Genomic DNA, 22586 nt, shown 5'->3' on the forward strand with positions numbered 1-22586 from the left:
TTATTGCTTAGAGTCCAAAAAATCTTTACAGATGCCCCTAATAATATCAGGAACCATCTGCTCCAGTCCTGTGAACTCCCTCGTGAAGAACGTATGAGATTCTCTTGGTTCAGAAGCCATGTCTTTCAGATCGTCCAGAGGTGCCCAGGCAATACCAACAGAGAAGACAGTTATTCCTACAAGAAACAAAAAAAAGTTGTTATTATTTTGCCTATAGATAAAACAAAACCAACAATTTCTACATCCATTAATTAATCTGGATCAGAAAAGTGTGTTTCAATACCTGCAGTCTGTCAAAGATGACTAGATTTTGCCACTAAATATCAGGAATTAGAAGATTTGTCTCAATGTATATTTCCTTCAGGATTTTTACTGTCTTAAGAGCTAGTGTCTTAGTTGTTTTTGTGCAGACACATATGAATGTAGCAGTTACAATGTCAGTCTTGCAGCACAAGTAACACTGTGTAAAACTATTTTGAAAATAAATACGGATCCTTGGTGTATGCTTAGTGCTTTCAAGAATCATCAGCCTCATAAACTTTTTGGCCAAAACTGCTTATTTCCTTCCTAGATGACTGTGGGGAACAGGAGTTATGCTATATTGGATCGCATCACTGATTGGAGCTTCACTACTTGGTTCTTTATTTTTAATTTACTAATTTCTCTCGTTTTTAGTGAAACGAGATTGGGTGTATGTTTTTCACTAAGCTGCTAGGAGTGAGTCTATTCATCCTAATAGAAACCAGTTCTTGGGGTCTTACATTTTGCTGAATTTAAAACAGGTATGATACTTGATTTGTGCACTGGGGCTCTATTTGCAAACTTTAAAATGTTAACATTTACAGTACCACAGAAACAGGATGAATTAGCACCCTCTGCTTTTAAAGATGCATCATTTACCTGCTTTTTGTGCAGCAGCAGCGGGCCCTCTAACGTCATCATAAGACTGACCATCCGTTAAAACAACGAGGAAATTTTTGTTAGCTCCATCTTTCACTGGCCCAAACACGTTTCTGGTTGTGAAAGAAATGGCATCACCAGTCGCAGTGCCACCGCTCATGTAGCGAATGTTCCGGATAGCCGAGAGGACCTTTTCTTTCGTGCTGTGGTCGGTGAAGCTGAACTCGGTACGCTGGTCATACGTGAACTGCACAGCTGCGATCTTGGAGCCGATATCGGAGACCTCAAAAGCCTTCGCAACGTTGCTGATGAATTCCAGCACGAGGCGGAAGTTGCTTTCTCCGATGCTGCTGGAACCATCGATCAAGAAACCGATGTTGACTGAGTTGTAGCACGTCTTGCTACACAACATCTGCTCATGTGAACACAATTTTTGGACAAGAGGTTTTACGTATTTGGTAGTACCGAACCAGGTGGGCATTTGGTAAGAGAAGAAGCCATTGTTTCGACAAACAGCCTGTTTGAAAACAAAAAGTCAACAGGTGAATACTGACACAGCAGCTGAATGTGTAATATCCAGACACCTATGCAGTTTTCTTTCAAAGGCAAGTTGCCTGATGGTGGGAGTTTGGGGTGGCTTTTTTGCTTGTTTGCTTTTACAGAAATTGAGGACAAACATCTGCAGTTGAAGTCAGTGAAAGCTATAATATAGCTTACTTTATCCAGTAATGAAGTCAATCCTGCCCATCAACATCTAGAAATTTTTAAAAATTTAACTTTATTCACAAGAACTGTAACAACTGGAAATTATAATAATGTTTTTTGAAAATTAATTAAGTCATGCTACCAAATATCCAAAGTGAAATTTATTTTTCCCCTAGCTTCCATAAGATGCATGTAAAGTACAAGGTAATTGAGAAAAGAGTTAAATTTAAAATCAGCTCTCCAAGGTGGTAACTAATTTGGCTAAGATCAAAATGCAAAAGGGCAGGACAGGCTTCAGTCACCTAAGGTCGTGTTTTTCTATGCCTATAAAGTTGGACCTGCCTGCAGTATCACTCGGATCAGCAGCAAGGTATCTTGTGCCCAGAAGCAGCAGAGCTCTGGTGCTTAATTCTGTTCATGCTCTGAACTATGAAATTTCTGCTGAAATTAGACATCTAAAACCTCCCTGTGGAAAATGAGAGGTTTTCTCACTGGAGAGTTAGTAAAGACCTAGTGATCAGAAAGCTTATGTGAGAGAGGGTGATCTGTGTTTGAATTCTTTCCCTAACTCATACAGAACCAGATCCAGAACTCTTCATCCAAGATGAATGTCTTGCACCTGAACTTCCTATGATATCTTTTTCTATAGGACTTTTTCCAATCCTCTTTATAGTGAAAGTGAGTAAATCCAAAGAGCAGGTATAGAAAGATATGCCTCCCTTCTGTGATTTCAGGACAGGAGTTACCATATCTGCATTTCATGGCTTTGGCACGCTTAACTACACCTGAGATAGGGCAATCTCTTACACTGTAATTACACGGACATTCTCAAAGTCCAGAAGCTACAACTTGTCCAAGACTCTGAACCGGGAGGACAGTGGTATTTTTGTGTAGCCCCTTTAGCAGGAAAAAAATCCCAGTGTTTTTTCAGCCTTCCTAGTGCTATTCTTTTCAATCACTGATTAGCAGTGATTTCATTGGCTCTTTAGAGAAAATATACATATATGTATAAACATAGACATATGAGTTCCTATATATTATATATTAATTAGTTCATTAGAATTTTAGTGTGAAGTAAACTGTCCAGAATTAAATCCATTACAAATAATATTCTCTCTTACTTTGTCAACAAAACCAATGTCTTGTACCATTCCCAGCTCTTCTGTTGTGGGTTTTGCCACAGATACAATGAATACGTTGACTCCAAATTCTCTGGCCACTATGCCAGCTTCTTCTGTATCATCTGAGGGCCAGCCGTCTAGAAACACTACAATGATCTTGGGAATTCCTTTGCGTGCTCCATTTTCCAAAGAGAAGAATTTCTGAGCTGTGTGCTTCAATGCTTTCCCTAGTTTTGAACAGAAAAATAAAATAAAGAAATAACACATACCATAATAGTTCATTTTGGTACCAGTTTTCTCTATGGAATTGTGTGGGGTTTCTGTTACGATTATAGGTCTAACCCAGTGTAATAGTGAAATAGCATCCCAGAAAATTTGCTAATCATGAAGCTTGAGCAACTTAGAAGTTAAAAAACAACAACAAAACCCACATGTATAAAGCTGAGGAAGATACTGCTGACATTTTTTCACCCACAGGTCTAGTTTTGTACTAGGAAGTAGGTACATTTGTGCCTGCCAAATGGGTTAGAAGGAAGAAGGTTGAAGAGTTACCTAAATTTAGCTTGTAAAATGCAACATATTGAGAATGCTCGGTTTCCTCGTTTGGCAAACATCTCTTCACAACCATTTACTACTTATTCCAAGTTTATTTTAAGTCTAATTAGCCACTCAACAAGAAAGAAACGTTAAGCCTTTCAGATATGAATTTGTCTCAATATTTCACTAGTGTTACTAGTGAAAACTCAATTACTGTTTAAATGCAGAAAACTGTATTTGCACTTCTACTCCAACAAAATGTGTAATTTCTGGAAATGAAATGTAAGATGGGGCAATTTTCTGGTGGAAAAATGTTGAACCTGGCTGAATGTGGCATTTAAAACGCTTTCTTACCTAACTGAATTACAAGAACTTCAGTATATACATGTACTCATTTATATAAACACAAATATATATAAATATGTAAAAAAGTAATTTCTATTTACATAGAAGTATGGACGCACCTGTATTAGAATTGCCTCCTATGAACCCTAATTCCTTTATGGCAAACAAAACTTCTTTTGCAGCAGTGAAGTTTTTCAGATAGAATTCAATTTTTGGATGTTCACTGTGGAGGAAAAACAAACAAACAAAAAAAAAAACCCACAAAAACAAACCCACACCACAAACCAAACAAAACACACACACACACACCCTGCCCAAGCCCCAAACAAACAAAACCACAGGATAATAAAGTACGTAGTTCACTTTCCATACTATTATGGCATTAGGAAGCTAAAATACACTTTGAATCATTTTGTTCTTGGTAATGTATATTCTTCTCTATATTTTTGATTACTGAAATAGATGTATGCTCCTCACTTAATAATTCTCACAATCTTTAAGAAGAGGAATTATTTACCTGGGTAGGTAAATTAAGAACAGGCTGATTCTTAGGCTTATCAAATGGCTGAAAACATTAGGTTGAAATTTTATACAGAAAAAAAAAAAGAACATGCCAGATGTTAAACTAAATGCATTTGTGTAATTGAAAATTGGCGTGTTTTCTACTATTTGTATGAGAAATACCTTCTTTACAAAAAATTCCTGTGAAATTCCGTTTCAGTTATTTCATTTGAGAAGTTTTAAGGTATGCTAGCTACTGACTCCACATAAGAAACAAAATATTTTAGACATGATAAGTTTTCAGATTTCACTTTTGATTTATAGTAGAAAATGAAAATAAAAAGAAATAAAGTTATTTTTGCCGTCTGAAGAATAGAAAGATAAACACCTGCAGGTCAAAAAGCTGCTGCTATGAATAAATGGCCTGATCCTGCATCAGGATCACTAGAATGAAGGCCTGTGTCCAGCAGAGCTGGTCTGTGGTAATGAATCTCATGGCACAATAACTGTTAAAATGGTACAATTTGAGATGTAAATATTATTGCTTGTAAGATGAATTTCTAATGAAGAGGGGTTGAATATTCAAGGTGCTAAACTGTTTACTCAGTTTCTCCATCAATTGTTCCTCATGTTGTAGTATTTAAACCCAGGAAAGCAAGAGCAAGGTTCATTTCCCTGAGTTTTTGATGCCTACAGTGGGCAGAAACTGGGTATTTCAGGATGCAATTCATCACATCCTAAAAGAAGCATCCAAAGTGCTTCAGGTGTTTTGTGCCATGAATGTGGTCTTTCTTGCTAGTGACTACCAAAGCAAGCCTAAGTCATTAAATCAGACTTGGACATCTACTCTACAGTTGCCTGAGGACAGGAGAGAGGAACAGACTTTAATGATGAAATTTGTGATAGAGAAACCCTGTGTTTATCTCGCAGATGTTTCATCTTCTTGGAATAAGTGAGTTAAAGGTTTCTTTATGTTTCCTTTATTCCAGAAGCTGTAGCCAAAGTGGTCAAGCCCTGAAAAAATGCTATTGCTGAGCACTAGCAGACTAAACTGTGTCTCCAAAAACATTCCTGCCAACGTGTTGACTGTCACAGTTGCTTTTAGGCTGTTTCGCAGTCTGTGAACATGCATAGTAGTACGAACAGTTGGACTCAATGATCTTAAGGGTCTTTTCCAACCTAAATGATTCTATGAATAGTCTTAAAATAAAAAAGTGACTATTTACAATTTGAAAATATTAGCTATAGTAACCTATAGGTTGGCAAGAGTGCTTATTTTTTGGGTTTGTATATAGCCATTTGTGACAATTCTCCCTACAATTTTTAGGAAGTTCCATCTCTCCTTTGCAGAGTGCTTTCTGCTGTTTTATTAAGATGGCCTATGAAACTGTCAGCAGCAGAGGGGCTGTGAAAAGTCCAGCTGCTCCCTCTAGCCAAATATCGCACAGGCAATGTAGGTGATCAAATTTGTCCTGTCCTCTCACATGGACATCTCAGTGTAGCACACAGCAAACAGTGCTACAGCTAGAAGGAGTTTGCTTCTCTTGCTGTGCACCAGCCATTATGGAGTGAATACTGTTCTGCAAAATGGGGACTGATATATTAATTGATTTATCTTGTTAATCACTCGGGTATATTTTGTGTAGGTCAGTTCTTACCTGGCCTGTACAACTCCTACGTGAGGCCCTTCTGTTCCAATTCCCAACATCACAGCTACTTTTCCAACAAAGTTTTTCTGCAAATTAAATCTACGTTGGCCGATGTTGTAACTTCCATCGATGAGAAACGCAATATCAGCTTTACAGTCTGTGAACGTCCAAAATAACTAGACTTACTTAACACTAAAAAAAAAGTTAGGATTTTGCTTTGCAAAAGTTAAATATGTGGGTTCTTACCTTTGTTCCCAGCCTTTTTATCAAGTGGCTTCTTAGGTCTTTTACCTTCAGTGAAGGAAACAACATGGATCATTTAAGGACAAAAGGACAAATGGCCAAAAGTGAACCAGAAAAAGGTCAGACTCCAAGAATTACATTGCAATCTATCTGCAGTAGGAACTGTCAACCAGTTTAACTATTAAACTTGCTCTACTACTTCTTTGCTCCTTGGCAAATACCCTTTTTCAAATGAAACAGTTTAACCTTCCTTCCTACACCCACCTAGCTGATGACTGGGATGCGGAAAGCTGGGTGGGTTGCTGCAGCTCACCATCCCAAGTGCCACCATTTCTCAGTAGTCCTGCTGTACGGTGCGCAGTTTTAATGCTTTGGAAGCAAACCATGACTGTATAGCAAATGGTCTATTCACAAATTATATCCAAGTAAGTCCAGTATTTATAGATCACCAACCTTCATAGAAACTGATCTAGCCTTTTAATGCAGCATTTTCTGTGGAGAAATTCACACATCTGTATTTCTGCTACACAAGCCCTGACAGCACTCAGCTATTGAGTAGTTCTGAAAGAAGGAATGTATGATCTCTGTCTTCTCTGTCACTTCCTAGGAATGAATATCCCATGAGTTCATGAACTCTTCCCTTCCTTCATGCTCTCTGTATTACTTTTCCAAATTAATTCAAGTTTTTTTTAATTTACACGAACATTGCTGAAATCAGAATCAATCTCCCTGATTATAAATGATTCCTCTCTTTACTGATGAAAGATGTAATGCAAAACCAAATATTGTATATGTTTTCTTCTTTAAAATAAATTAATCATATGAAACATCATTTTAGTCAGGGATGCACACACTCACAGAGACCTCGTACCTGTAGAAGGACGTGCTGTTGAGACCGAACGTCCAACTGATTCAAGTGCTGTGTTCTTGGTACCTGTTAAAATATTGTGTTTTAGTGTATTTTAGTATATTGTATTTTAGTGTATTTAGACAAAATTACAAGTGCTCAAAGAATACTATATTTCCAATAACCTTTCTTCGTCATCTGCCACTAGCTATCCTGAGAGGAGGACGCAGGCCTAGACAGATCTTTGGTATAATCCAGTATTGCACACCTTGTTTCATAGGTACTGAACTTTGAGCTTCTGCATTTGAAACAACAGCAGCTGATGAGTAATTACCACATTTCTAATTCATGAGAGGTTTTAGCTGTAGTAGCCATTGTTTCTAGCAGACAGATTCAGGACTTGATCTGGAGAAGTGGGTTTCACTTGCACCTCCACCAAAGGCACCTGTAATTCCAAGTTCTTAGCTACTAATCTGCAATAAACACTACACAAGGATAACTAGTATCTTAGAGACAGTAGGCTGAATTTTAGCTATGTAAACAGTAAGAACACATCAGAGAGATCTGTTTCCCAAACTCTGAAGAACACCAGAAAACACACACCCTTTAATATTTTTGAAACTACAACAACGTATATATCCAGTAGGCTTCTTTATACAGTCTTATGAGGGTGGTTTAACCTCAACTAAGTTTTCAACTACGTGGACAAAAACTTGTGAACAAAACACTATGTCACACTGTGGCTTAATGACCATGTCACATCTAAGCTGACATTATTCATTTCTTTGGAGGGCCAGTGTTCTGTTTTGAGGGAATGTTGCATGAGCTCTTTGAAGGGCCCGACAAGTGCTACTGCCTGCACAAAGGCAGGCAAGGGAGAGAAGAGGTGAAACTGTATGGCTGGAAGTGGTGGGAGGACAGGACTGCAGCAGCAGGACTGAGGCACTGACTGTGATCAGCTTAAGCGGTCGTAGAACTGTGCTGTAACTGCCTGCTATCCTGTCATTATATTCTAAATAACTGTGATCCATTTTTATATATTGGCTTTTGCTACAGACTGGCTAGAATAGTGTTTTAAGGGAACTGTGGAAAAATGAAGATAAAATATCTACTTAAAAGTGAAAGCTACAGTTCTGATAGCAATCACATTTATTCATGCATATGGGAGCACTTAAGAAGTGTTCTACAGTTCTGTTAATATTTTAAATATAGTTTGCAAAATAGTAAGTGTGATCCACCTACGGGTCACTGAAAAGGATGAAGCCCATCTTGCGAGCACCTGAGACTGGATCCCATTGGCATTCACAGCAGGGTAGTTTTCCTGTCCTGGGAGAGTCTGTACCCTCACAGCTCCTCCTGCATTGGTGATCACCCCCCTACCATACAAAAAGAGTTATTATAAATCATTTTAATCACAAGAAAATTCAATACAATTATACCATCATTAGTATATTGGACACTAGCCTTTGGAAAAAGATGCCATCGAGGTAGACAGTTGCATTCAAGCTAAAACAAGCCGTAAGTTGCCGAAAAGACTTTTAAAAGGAACTATTCTGCAGAACACCACACAGACTTAGACACATGGCAGGAAAATACTGAAATTCAGGTAGTGTTCAAACTGACACAGAAGAGTGATGTTTCAAGGACATATCAATTTTGAAGTGACTATAATAGGCTTCAGAACTGTTCAGATCAGTTTTTATGTGCTACTTTTAGAGGCCAAAATTCAATGTTGAGCTTCTCTAAGAGTGAGTAGAAGTTTGACACTTTGTAGTACTTGGCAGGTATAGTACTGTGAGAGACAAACAACTATTTCAAGACTATTTAAACACAAAAAATATGTGCCTTTGTTACTATTTTTCTTATCTGTCCAGCTTCCTGCTTGAAAAGATGTCCCGACCTTATCTAACATATTGTGAAAGTAGAATAATCAAGACCGGAGTTTAGAAAACTTTGCATGTATTTCTGGTAATGTGAGCTCTGGGTATCTGTGGCAAAGGCAACTTTCACATAAATCTCCTTGTGGACTGCTGTTAAAATCCATTCCTCATTCATCATATGATTTGCATTTCTAAATTGGACTGTGGTTATATTTATTTAATTCTTTTATCTTGGAAGATTATGATAGTAGTTTCAAAATATACAGATATTTTCTCATCTAGGAATACCATGTACAATACATAGATGGATGAGCTTTAGTAAAGTTAGCCAGAATGAGTTTAAAATCAGATTATAAAGTTGGCAAATACAAACAGCACTTCACAGTTCTTTAGAAAAACAGTGGGAAAAAAATCAGACCAGAGCCTCTAACTGGTTATTTTTAAATGACAGGAAAATTCAGTAAGTCAATATTATCTTCAGGGAAAAAGAACACATTAACGTATTTAGAATATTTCAGTCTAGTTAGGACACATTTTCTTCTTCATAACCTGGTTCTCTTTGGCATTCAAGTCTTCACCAGTGTCTCAGTTTTAATGGATAAGGAAACATGTGTCAGAAATAGAAGATATGTGTTTAAATTGAACAGTTTCTAATTTAAATTTATATTTGCAATTTTAGTGAAGCTACTTTGGGCTCAACGTCAGCAAACCTGATCTATGCTGAGGTCCCCTCCCAAGAAGAGCCGAGTATCTCTTCCCACTTCCTTAGTTGTGGACTCACAGCTTTGAGTGCTGCCTGAACTAAACTCAAGATGACATTCACACTGAAAGTGCAACCTAAGAATTATTCCTGGAAGCAATTACTTCAGCTTACTTCAGGCACAGTGGAACCAGTTTTTTCTGTGTTGTTCTATTGGTCTTTTCATTGTGACTACCATGTAATCATTCTGGTAAAAAAATAATCTAGATCGTCTCTACTGAATTTGGAAACTTTCCACTGAAACCAGAGTAGATTTATTTGCTCCTAATTTATTGAAAACATTTGATCTTGTATTTCATCACAAGTCATAAAGCTCTAGACTGCCTTCTGAAGATTATACACTATTTCCATATAAGAGCTCTGCTGTTTTTAATGCAACTGGGGGGCTGATATTAGATGTGAATATAACATGACTATAGCTTTATGGAAGTTATTCCTCTTTTCTTGCTGTTTTGTTCTGTAGGTAAATTAACTACTGTTTAAGCCATCTTTTACAATCTCATCAGTTTTACTTGGGACGTTTCTTCCAGCAAGCTTACTCAGAGTGCATGCTCAAATATGTTGAAGCAGAATAAACCATATTATGAGTCTCCCTTCGTATTCTGAATCAGATTGGCAAATTCCTTTCTGCAATCAGTTATGACTGACTTTGAAACTGGGATGCATCCTGTGTAGATCTGCAGTGGTATTTAAACAGTGGAGAAGTGCCTATGCATTCCCTCAGAATGATTTATGCCATTACAATCTGCTGTAATTTTCACTGTTGTTCTTTGCTCCTGTGAGAGTGACTTGCATGCCATGGCTGTTTTGATTTAGCTGGAACTCTGCAGATTTTTCAGGAACAGCTTTCACTTCCTTACTCACTATATTTCATGCTACTATCAGTGCTGCTTGATGGCAATTTTATGTAAAAGCTGTCAGTCCCTTCTCTTGTCTAGCTTCACTGTTAATAAGAAATCATAATTTATACCTAAGTGGTATTTTTCACTAAAAAATGCACACAAAAAAACCCAGAAAAGCAGATACATGAGGAAGCAATCGCATAGCTCACTGCTCATGGAAGAAAGTATACAGGCCAAGGGTAGCAGACAATATGGGAAGGTCTTACAACATACAGCAATTTCATGTGAAACAAACTTCAAAATCTGAATTGAGGTAAGTGAGCAAATGGGACTGAAGCTTTTTAGAGCCTCGTGCATGTCCTCAAAGCAAAGTGCAAGAACTGTTTATCTGCACTCTCAGAGAAAGTGGCTTGCCTTTGCCGAATTTTGGATGTGTTTTTCAAGGAGCCTGCACATCAAAACTGATGCCTAGACCACAAAGAGACTCTTTCCAGCCATGGGAGATGACCCTTACAGATGTAACTGCAGTCAGTAACCTTAGACACAGCAGGAGAAACGGAAATACCATCTCCTGTTAAAAGAAAGAGGAAACACAAGATTTTTGCCTGGTAAAAATCTTTTTCCTCTGGGTAAATTTTCCATTGCTTTCGTAGTGATGACAGATCTGGCTGATGGAGAGAATGCTTTTTGCAGCATGCTTATAAACTATTCACTTGCTTAAAAACGTTGGAGACAGAGCCAAGTGGCTGTTCCCTTAAATGAGCTTAGTTCTAGGCGTAAGGCAAGGATCAGCTAGATAGACATGGCTAAAGATGACAAAACATTGTTCATTAAATAGGCAAAGAATGTTTTTCCCCATGTTGTATAATAGTGTTAAAGAGTGAAGAGAAACACTTGAACATGATGTAAATACTCTATGCTAAGGAAAGTTTCCAAGCCCAAGGGCAGGAGCACTGCAGCTGAGCTGTTAAAAGAAGTACATATTGGGATGATTCAGTCTTGCAGCCGAGAAGCAAAATGTTTGCTCAGAAACTCACATGGTATGTTTTTATGCTAATCATTATGCTCATCATACATGCCTATAGGTAGGCTATCTGCTTTTTCAGCAGAAGGCAGAGAACAGAATTATGAAAGCCTGCCATACTACCCAAGAGCATAATTTGGACCTGAGTGCTGGCTGACAGCAGCTGGCTTTTCTTGTAGGGTCCTTGAATGAAAACAGTTATCCTCAAGGACTTAGACGGGACAGCTGAATCATCCAGCTTCCCATCTTTTTTTCCTACTATCAGCAGCTGCATCAAACTCTTTCCACATCATCCACCTTTCTCCATTGCTCTAAGCAGCATCCTCTTCTTTTCCAAAGCGCGGTCTCCCACTGCTGCCTGATCGCATTCAATCACTGACACAGAGCTGCTCAGGGTTTCATGCCAGCATCCCCTGTCCCCTGGGTTGTGCTCTTTCTGTATCCTCTGCACCCCTATTGCTTTTGGCAGGGAAGTGGCTCAGCAGCAGAAGCAGGCACTATACGAAAGTTTCCCAGGGGATCTACAGCTGCTCAGAAATCTCTCTGGCCAGACAACCCTTTTGTCAATATTCTTGTAGCAAATACTAGGGCAGCTCAAGGGGCCATCAGTGGTTGTGGTCACTTTGTGGCCAGCTTGGCAACACCATGATATGCTTTTGTTACACTTGAGTTCTAGGACCCCAATATTTAATTAGAAATGTTTCCACCCTGTGACTAGTTAGGACAATTACGAAAAATGTACATACCAATTTAGCATCTAAAAGCTACTACATTGAGCTAGGTCTCAATTTAGTGGATTTGGCACTAGAACAGAACTGCACAAGCTGAGAACCTAGTCCTCCATTTGATGTTCTGATTATTAATCCAATTAATCACTCAGTGGTAGATTTAACTCTGTTCTTCATGCCTACATAGCATCAGCCTGGTAGGAGGTTCTCCATTCTTCCTTTGACAAATAAATCTTTTATTCTTCTGCCCAGAAAAAAGAACAATATTAAATAAATATTCTGTTCCCTGAGAGTAATTACACATGAAATAAGGAGAGAAAAAGCCAAATATAACAAACTAAAACCTGCAGAAAGCTTATTCATCTGTAGTACAGAGAATTATTCACAGCTGAATTCTGCTAAATTCTTTATATGCATTACACAGTATTTTCTTGTGTTAATAATTGTCTCACAGTAAGGAACTACTCATAGGAATATGCATTATTTCGTTTATATAAAACTAAGGATTCAGGCCTCAATGTGGACCTGTTGCAAACTGGAGTATATGTGGAGGGGGAACTGACCCATGCTCTCAATAATTTTCGGTATAAAAAAAATAAATGAGCACTGCTCCTCAGACCGGTGCTTCTTGAAATGGTGGGTGGTTGTCCGACTGAGCTTTCTGTGTGGTGACACCAACAGTGGCCCAGGTCTGGTACACAACGGTGCTTAAGGCATAGAGCTGTGTTGCACTAACTGTGCAATATATGATGTAGGGTGTACCTAATTTTAAACTAGATGTGCTTGTCTCAGTTATTTGGAAGAAATTTATAAAATTTTCAAAGCACGTATCTAGTTACATCATGATAACAACAAATGACAATGATTACCTAGTGGCAATTTCACCAATATGGAGTTTTGTCATTGCAACACAGAACAAGGAGGAGTATTTTGTATGTTTTTGTTGGATTTTGCAGCCTGCACTGAAATTAGCCGAGAACTAAACAGCTATCACCTCTCCTCCATTAATCAGTTTGTTTTGGTGCAACTATTAGCAGCTATAAATACTAGTCATGGTTAAACAAAAAAAACCATTCTCATGTGGCAAATTCTGTTCTGAAAGGCCGACAGGACTAATAGCTCTCAACTTAAAGGTAGTCTTCAAAGACCCAGAAGTTCTCCTTAAGAGAAGATTTTAACCTATATTCTGCTTTTTTCAAAATGCTTTACTACAATCAGTCATATTCAGAATACGTGAGCATTGTTAATTTACATCCCTACTGCAAGACACAGGCTAGAAGTGTGAGTATATTTTAATCCCTTCATTGCTATTACAGCCCTCATTGTTCTTGCAATGTTTGTGGAGGCACATTGTTAGATGCAGGTTTTACAAGCAGGGCTGCACATTTCACAAGTAGTATAATTTATATTGACTTACTATGGAAAAATACAGATTTTTCTATACTCCTATACTTCTGGGCTGGAAAACAATAATACACATAGTTTACGAGGTACAAACTTCAGTGAAGAACCTGTGCTTCATCATCTAGGGGAAGACTTTGCAAATCTTGAAAACAAATCTGCATGTTCTGTTTCTTGTACCTCCTCTTTTTGTGAAAACATTCCCCAGCTGTGACAGAACCGAGCCCCACTGGCTTTCTTGGTGGGACTTCTCTAACAGTCATGGTCACCACTAGTGTGGGAGGTTCAAGACCACTGCCTGGTTGAACTGGCTAGGAACTTCTGCAACTTTGCGAAACACTCAACTCTTCAGTCCCTTTGGAAAAAGATCCCAATAGATACCTTTGGTGGCTGGTAAAGAAAGTTAAAAGTCTATGTCACTAAAAACAGACACTGCCTTAGAAAAAAAAGACAATGGGAAGAGATCTCGATTTTCCTACATAACCTTTCTTTTCTCTTATATATACATATATTTGATCTAGACATTCTTTCACAAACTATTTGTGTATACCTGAACTAGGTATAACCACTCAAAGACACTTAAAGCACACTGAATAGAGGCATTAATTCTTTTTACAGAAGGATTGAAAGGAAGCCTGTTCTAGCAATAACACACATGGAGACATGCAATTATCTTTGAAACCAATTCTTAAGCTTTAAAAAACAAATACACACAAACCCTCCTTATGCCTCCCAAGTTATTTCTAGTTGCCCCTATAGTACCTTAGCTCTTAGTCTCCCTAACAGGATTTGAGAAATTTCAGAGTTTCTACTTAACTCCTCCTCAATTTAAAACAATTTTTTTTTAAAAGTTCATTTTAGATTACTTTGGAGTTTTAATACTACAAATGTCGCCTGAATTTCGGAAGTCTTGTTAAAAATTACAAGATTTTAATTAACATTTTAAATGGGTTTCTGGGTAGTAATGATAGCCACCTAGATATTATTTAAGATGCTTTAATGTATTTTATGGCATTTAAAGTATCAAGCAATGAATGTTAACTCAAAAACCCATTTATTTTCCTCCATTATTTTCTAGTCATTCATTTATCAGTAAAATTTTAGGTTGTTTTGAGGTTTGTTTGTTTTATTAAAAAAAAAAAATCCAAAAACTGAGAGCAGAATTCAGCATCATGTCAATATATTCTGAAAGAGTTTCTTTCTGTTGCTTGGGCATAAAAAAAAGAGATTGAAACTATTTCCCCCTTTCTTTTAAACACTTTGTTTCCTTAAGCTTTTAGTCTCAGCCTTCCTGCAAGGGCAGCAGTAGTCTTACCTGGAATATACAAATATAATAAGATGGCATGATTTTTTTTTTAATTGTAGTTTATGTATATATTAACATGAACGTACCTAGAAACTATTTTTAAGAAGTGCAGTGATACTTGAGGGGATACTGGATAACTTATGTTGTAATCCACAAATACTAAAATATCATTAATAGGAATAGGACATGAATAAAGGTCTCTGTAATATAGCACAACATCTCAATATGATTTGTGTCAAGGGCATCTCTTGAACCCAAGTAATTTAGATTATATGCATGATGAAAACATAATTTGAAATACATTAATAATATTTAATTATAGAATTATCAGAAATTATGAAAAATTTGGGCAGGATGACCTAATCTGTACTTCTGCTTCAAGACTGGATCAATTATAGTCATCTATTTATTCTAGACAGATGGATTTCCATCTGATTCCCGGTGTAGCCTCATCTAGGTGTTCCTGCTCCGGCAGGGGGATTGGACTAGATGATCTTTTGAGGTCCCTTCCAATCCCAAACATACTGTGATTCTGTGATGTTGGAAACTGTCCTTATTGTTAGACTTTTCTCCATGCCCACTCCAAATTTCTGTTGCTGAATAGTCAGTCCTATCTTAAAAGTCATAACAGTTTATAAAGTTTCAAATCTACTTTGTGAAATCTCTAAGGGAACAAGTATCATGTTGTACAGCCAATTAACATATGAAGCTAAAAGTCCTTCTTTAAAAATCAAAAGCTTTTCCAATGTATTAAAAACAAAATCTAAAACTCCATGTAAACTGACAGTCAGGAATCAATGTGGCTTCCACAGGTATCCAAAATAGATATCTCACCATCTCCAGTTGGTTTTGTCCCACATTTCCTTATTAAAAACTGATCCAAGAGAGAATTTACCTTGTGAATAATTAAACCTTTCTGCTTCCTCAAAAAAAAAACAAAACAAAACCAAGCAAACAAACAAACAAAACCACCACCAAAACCCACACCAAATAGACACACCACTCCTCCCCCCTCAACTACACACAAAACAAAACAAGTCACAGCAACCTCCGAAGTCCCCAGATCACCTTAATAAGATATCTGCCAGCCTGTTTTCCTTCCCCTGTGGAATTATTATTGCTTTTCTAATGACATCTATTTAACATGTTTTATCTTTTCTTAGTCTTTAGTTTTCTATTTGATGTGGAAGTGAATTCAGCTAGATACTGGTCTAATTAAGAGATCATTAAGTAGACTAACACCCAGGAAGCAACTGTCAGAAGAGAAATGCTGTAATAAAAAAACCACAACACTGATTAAAGTAATAGACTATGGACCATATTCAACCAAATCATGGGTAGATCTGTTTGCATACGAGCTTAAACTTATTTCAACAATTTCAGAAACAGTGTCATGTAAATGAAAGTCAGAAAGTGAATCTGCTTTTATTGTCTAATTACTTATAATTTACACTATATCCTTCCATGCCTACCAGTGTCGCATCAGTAATCTTAAGTGAAAATCCATCTGCTGCTGTGCCATTTCACAAGAAGTTAATAAAGTGGTTTTCAGGAGCACTTAAACACAACCCAGATAACTTGCAACCTGCCCAGACATTATTTTCTTCTTTGCTCTATCTTCTTCTAATGACATTCGTATTGAGTTAATATGACTCTCAAAGTCCAGAAAGACCTTTGTTATGATTACATCTAAAGGTTCAGATGTGGAAGTGTGGCAAGACTATGTAAACTTGCTTAGCACATTGCTAACCAGTCATCTGACTGACTTACCTGTGTATGGCAGCTCCACAGACACTGGAAAGAGAGGCATAAACTCCATCCCCAAAGACATAAAATTGCCATAGAGGACAGTTTGCTGGGCAAAGGACATCTTCTGTCTCCTTTCTAAGGTCCAGTCCTCTTGTAAAGCAGGTGATAGCAGTGGAAGCTAAAGAAAAAAGAAAAACCTGTGACGCGAAAATCTTAAGGGCTTTTTTGTTTTGTGGTTTTGTTTGTTTGTTTTTAATCTCTCTAGAGTTTCCAAGCTTAAAGCAATGTTTGAAATTGAAATTAGGTACAGTGTCTCATCTCATGCTCCAGTACATTTGTAAAGACATCGTTGGAGCGTACAAACATACAATTATGCTAAGAAAGAATACACTTTAAATTATTTATGGGAAGGTGGCAGAAAGAGGTGGAAAGTGTTAAATAAATATGAGCAAACAACACTAAAACAACATTAAAATAATACCCAAGGAATATTACAGGAGAAAAAGCAATTCACATCTGTAAGTTTATGGCAGAGGTAGAAGGACAAGGGGAGGACCTTCAAGGGCTGGTGGAACACAGGAGCAGGCAGCACTCTCCAAGCAAGAAATTAAATGACTCTGACATCCCACAATAATCTCCAGCTATAAGACATCTAGGAATCACTAGGGAAACTCCAAATTTTCTCTCCAGTGGCATTCCTGAAGTAGGTTGAGAGCAGCATTTCCCTTAATGTCCATAATAAATTCTACTGAGGCCAGGGTAAAAAAAAGCAATACATTCATATCAATTCATTGCAATGAAGTTCACATCATTACCATTGTACAAAGGACTGTCAGATTCACCTAGTGAGACAGACGTTATTTATTCAGCTGAGACACATGCATTATTCACATAGAATTCTGCCTCTTATTTTTTTTTCTTAAAAGTTGCTTCTCAGATTATAATCACAATGCTTTCACTGTGCTTCCATGTGAGCAATGTAGGTATGCAGACACAGATTTATACCAATATATCATTTTCCTTGGAAAACTGATTTTTTTTTTTTTCTTTTCAAAACTTAGAGGTCATAATCTTGGTTAATTACAACCATCCTCTGCTACACAGGACAGCACATTCAACTGGTCTGGTAGCACAGCAAATTAGGGCTTTTACTTAGATTGTCATTGATTCAGCATCATAAGTTCAACCCATGACTGGATGTTTATTCCAAACTTCCTAAGAGCACATCTTGCCCTTGCTGGGCACTAGAAGGTACAAGAACCTTTTCTATATACATTCAGAGTGTTACTTCCTCACAATGTTAAGAGCTCACAAAGGCTGGCCCATGTATCGGTGCACACACCACAGCATTATATCCCAAGGAGAGCATGTTTCAGGGATCAGCCCACTCTTTCCACTCTTAGCCCAGGGTGTTTACTGACCATTGTATCTGAAAGCATTTGTAGCATACACTGCTCCTCATCAGTGGACAAAAGAGATGATGATACCTCCTGCTAATCCCACTGATTTTAGAGCTGACAAGCAGAACAGTTACAGCCAGAGATGCACAGAGAAGCGTCTGTTTATTCAGGCTGCATAAATCAAACACATGTCAATAAACCATGCAGTAGTTTTACTCCTAAGTATATGTTTTTGCTGAATTGCAGAACATAAATGGAGTCCACCCCTGAAAAATCTTTGCTGCTGTTTGTCAACAGAAAGATGTGACTTGAATATGCCAAATATGTCTATATAGTTCAGAGTAAGAAAAAGAAAAGGTAGTAAATACCTCTTCATTTTTTCTTTCTCGGGATAATAAAAGATTTCTACCTATAAAGAATAAAACAGCAGCTGGAAGGCTGGATATCCTTGGAGGAAACACTGCAATGAGCATCACTGATAATCTCTGCTCTCACAGTACTGCTTGTGCCATGCACCCTGCAACATTTCCCCAGCCTCCAAAAGTACAAGACACCATAGGAAATTTTAATGCTGGTCATTTCTAATATACTGTGTTTGACTGAATTCCTTGGCAGGCTGTGCATACAAAGACAATAATTAGACATGTCTAGTTAATGAACTCTTTATCACTTGGAGATCTGTATTTCCTTCACTACAAGGTACTTACTAATTACAGTCATATGTCAGACTAATATTTAATATAGCACAGAAGACAGGAAAACAAAACAAAACAAAGCATGCTGTGTTTTCCCTGGCTATAAAAACACAGAAATCCATTGTAGGCCAGCCATGGGATTTTAATGTACTGACAGCCTGAAGACTGTCACAGTCCTTGACTACATCACGACAGGGGGGCCTCCGGGGGAAGGGAGCAAGTTGCTGCTGTGTGAACCGAAGAGCTGCCACACCATAGCCAGGGCTTTAGCAGTTTCAGCACAGAAGTAAAAAGACACTTGGAAGTAAATGATTCTGCTAATTAAAAAGCAACAGTTTCATTTCAGTTTTCTATGTAGGTAGAAAGAGTTGTCTATAAGATATAATTATATAACCAAGACTAACATTAGCAACGTCAGGTGCAATATCAAAATGAGAAGTAGTACTGGGTACCAAAATTAAGACTTAACGATACCAACTCTGCAGTGGATTTTGTTCTTCCCTGCTAATGCATCATCAGCTATCCAACCCACAGGACTACAAGCAGTCCATTGCGAACAGTAAAATGTATACTAATCATTTGCCCAAATTTCATTGTTTGATATTACTATGGAAATTGAAGAACGTGGTTGTTTTTATTAGTTTATCCAAGGTACTTCATCATAGCAGAAACTGCCAAAGAGCTATATATAAAAAGTAACTGAGATAAAATCCGTATGTTTTAATTACTGTTATTTAAGAATGCAGTAGCAGCAGAGGCATTTCTCTGGATACTTATGTGATCTGATACTCTAAATCCATGTATTTTTGGAAGCAGGAAAGATTATAATTAACACGGAAGGACTCAGTCCTAGACTCCTACCCGTTCTGGGCTCTGATGAAGACTAGAGACCTCTGTTATGTGATATAAAATTAGCCCTTCAGAACTGTAATAAAATAACCATCATCCCATTCTGTCAAGACACACACTCTTTAAGCTTTGCAGAAACACACTGTGTCAGGGTATGCCATGAAAACAAAGTACAAAGAAAAGAAACTGCATTTCTTCCTGATTTAAGCCATATTTAAAGGTAGGGAGGTAGGGATGAATGTCCTCCATCACCGTTGACCTAAACAAGAAACAAAAAAAAAAGCAAAGGCTCACTTCTTTAGTAAAACATTCACCCAATAAACATATTTCCAATCAGTTTCCATCTTTTGGTGCCTCATCCCATGTCCTCCAGTTTGCCCTGAATAGCTGTTTCTTATGTCCACTTACAAAAAGTTCTCACTTTATTTCTAACAGGAGTCACTAGTTTAAAAGACTCTAGAAAAACAGAATGTATAGCAAAAATCTGAGGTTTTCTAATCTTTAGGTTTTCATTAATCGCTTTGGGAAAGCAGTTTGTTTACATAAAGAAAAAAAAACAAAACAAACAAAAACCCAAACCCAAACCCCCACCAAAAAAAACCAAACAAAATCCCACAAATACACAAGTCCCTATGCACATTATTAAAAAACATCAGGGATTCCTAAGAATAGCCTTATAAAACAAAAAAAAAAAAAAATAGAGCAGTACATCCCTATATGCTTCTTATTCCTTTTAGTATTTAGTATTGTTTCTTTGCCAAACAGGAAAATTTTAAGTCCTTTTTTATCTTGATGATTCAAACAAGCCTGCTTCTTATATCTTATGAAAAGAATACTCCCACAAACCTTATTCAGGCTAGGGGGATAAAAAAAAAGACATACTAGTAGAAATACACCTGTTTATATTTTGGAAAACAGGTTCACAGGTTGCATGATAATTCATCTAATATTAAGTACATATCCTGATCTGGACAAGGGCAGTGGAATTCTAAAAGTCCCATCGGGGCTATTTCATTCATTGCAATCTGAGACTTGCCCTTTTCTGATGAAATTAAGGTCGCTTAGCGTCACATGCCAATGTTCATCCACCCATACAGTCTTATGTAGGGTAACCAGAACCGCCAAACTCAGCAGCATTTGTGTGCATTTCAGGGGAAGAATAAGGAAGGGTATAAGATCCTGTAAGATCTCCCTGAGTAGTTATGAGCCTAAATACAGCAGATTTTTGAGGAAACTAATGTTCTTTCATTACTTTGAACAACAGAATTTAAGCACCTAAACAAAAATTCCTGCAAGGAATTTAGGCTGCTGAATTTAGGCTCAGAATAATGATAAGAGATAATATCTTACCGTAACAGTTCACATTTTATATTACAAACACATCCTGATACCAATATTTAATTTTTCCAATATTCCCTTAATGTTATTTTAGCTTATTCCAGATACCTTCAGATTACGGTGGCTTCTTCTCCAACCCTGGGAGGAAGCACTACAGAAAACTTTTCATTTGTTTCCTGACAGACTGTTGGCACTTCACCTGTAAAATAAAAAGGAAAGGAATCGGGACTGGAATAGGTTTTTCTATTGCTGTGCTTTTTTTTTTTTCCTTTTTAGCCATAGCGCTTCTTTGACGTATAGCTATTATCAGTTTATCACAAAAGATTTTCCCAAATGTTTGATTGAACACAAAATGAGGAGCAAATCCTGCTTCCTAATGATTGCAAAATCCTGAAGAACCGTTCAGAAAAGCTTGAGGTCACTCACCTTCTGCAGGCCAGGCCTGAGTCTGGAAGCACGTTCTTCTGGAGGCTCCTGCTTCCCCCTCGGTGAAGTGCTCCGCTGGAAGGGGCAGACAAACTGCTTGTGTCCTTCTGGTGCATTATTTCTTTAACTGTTTCCCATGGCTCCTGGCTCCCGTGGATCCACTCTGGCCCCAGGAGAGCCCCTCTCCAGCAGCAGGGGTGCAGTCCAACAGGGCACGGTGAGACACACAGCCCCTGCCCTGCTGGGCATCTGAAGTGTGTCCTTTTGCTTTCCAGGTCAAAATAATGGCAGGGCAGGTTTAAAAAGCTTTTAATCGATTCCATGGTCAGAAACATGTTGGAGATCCTCAAACTGCCAAGCACTGTGCAAGTACCTTGATAACACACACACACAAACACACTCCCACCCACTCTTGCTATCAGCGCTCCCCTTTATGGGGACACTTATCACCACTGCTCTTCTTCAACCTGTGACAGGAAGCAGTTTCACCCCCGTTTTAAGTGTTCCCTGACACCCTCCGTGCCCCTCTGCAGCCTCCCCCGGGGACACCTCCCGAGGAGACTCACATGGCGGTGCCCGGCCGGCCCAGCGCTGCGCTCCCCGGCGGCAGCGGCTCCGCAGCAGGAGCCGCTCCCCGGGACGGGGCGGCCTCGCCGCGGCATCTCCCGCGGGGTTCCGGGCTGGGGGCAGCCGTCGGGGACTCCCAGCGCATCCCGGCGAGAGCCGCCGTAACCGGATGCGCCGGGGAAGCACTGGCAGAGACGATCCGAGGGGGAAACCCCCCATGGGGAGGTGGAGGGAGGGCGGCCAACTCACCCGAGCCGTCGCTCCCGCGCACGGGGCTGGAGAGCAGGAAGGCGCCTGTGAACAGACAGAGAGAGGGTCGGGGCGATGTTTTGCGCCCGCCCCGCCGGCCCCGATCCGCTCCCCACGGTACCCACCGACGAGGAGTGGGGCGAACCACATGGCGGCGAGACGCGCCCGTGCCCCGGGGAAACCGAGAGCAGAGGAGAGCAGAGGCGAACAGCACAGCACAAGGCAGCACAGCTTGCCCACTGAGCTGCACTGTCGTGGGCTACCGTCCCCTCCACGGAGCTGTACAATCGGCAGCAGCCGCCGCGCCCCCTTTAAACGTCTCCCGGGGCGCATGAGCACTGGGGCGGGCGAGGGTGGCCGGGGCGGGAGGGAAGGAGGGAGCGGGCAGGGGCTGGGCGGCCCCATCGCTGGGCAAGGCCCGGCAGGTGCTGCCGTCTGTCCTCCGTCTACCTTTTCCACCTGGGCTCAGCCCGGGTCCTCCGGGAACGACGCCCCAAAGCCGCCTCAAGCAACCGGGTGAAGCA

General features: G+C 39.1%; 1 protein-coding gene across 1 annotated transcript; it reads right to left on the reverse strand.

Annotated features, from left to right (window-relative positions):
• On the reverse strand, positions 1 to 22289 carry COCH (cochlin; the record flags this gene model as incomplete). Its single annotated transcript, XM_080345498.1, has 11 exons — positions 22188 to 22289; positions 22063 to 22107; positions 16560 to 16716; positions 8091 to 8224; positions 6873 to 6935; positions 6005 to 6049; positions 5768 to 5915; positions 3728 to 3831; positions 2727 to 2953; positions 901 to 1417; positions 1 to 176 (listed from the first exon to the last, which is right to left on the reverse strand). The coding sequence occupies exons 1-11, from the start codon at positions 22210 to 22212 to the stop codon at positions 1 to 3; spliced, it is 1641 nt and encodes a 546-aa protein (XP_080201624.1). The 5' UTR covers positions 22213 to 22289.
• Positions 22290 to 22586: the final 297 nt, after the last annotated feature.

This window comes from Nesoenas mayeri, assembly GCF_963082525.1.
Source record: "Nesoenas mayeri genome assembly, chromosome: 5".
NCBI lineage: Eukaryota > Metazoa > Chordata > Aves > Columbiformes > Columbidae > Nesoenas > Nesoenas mayeri.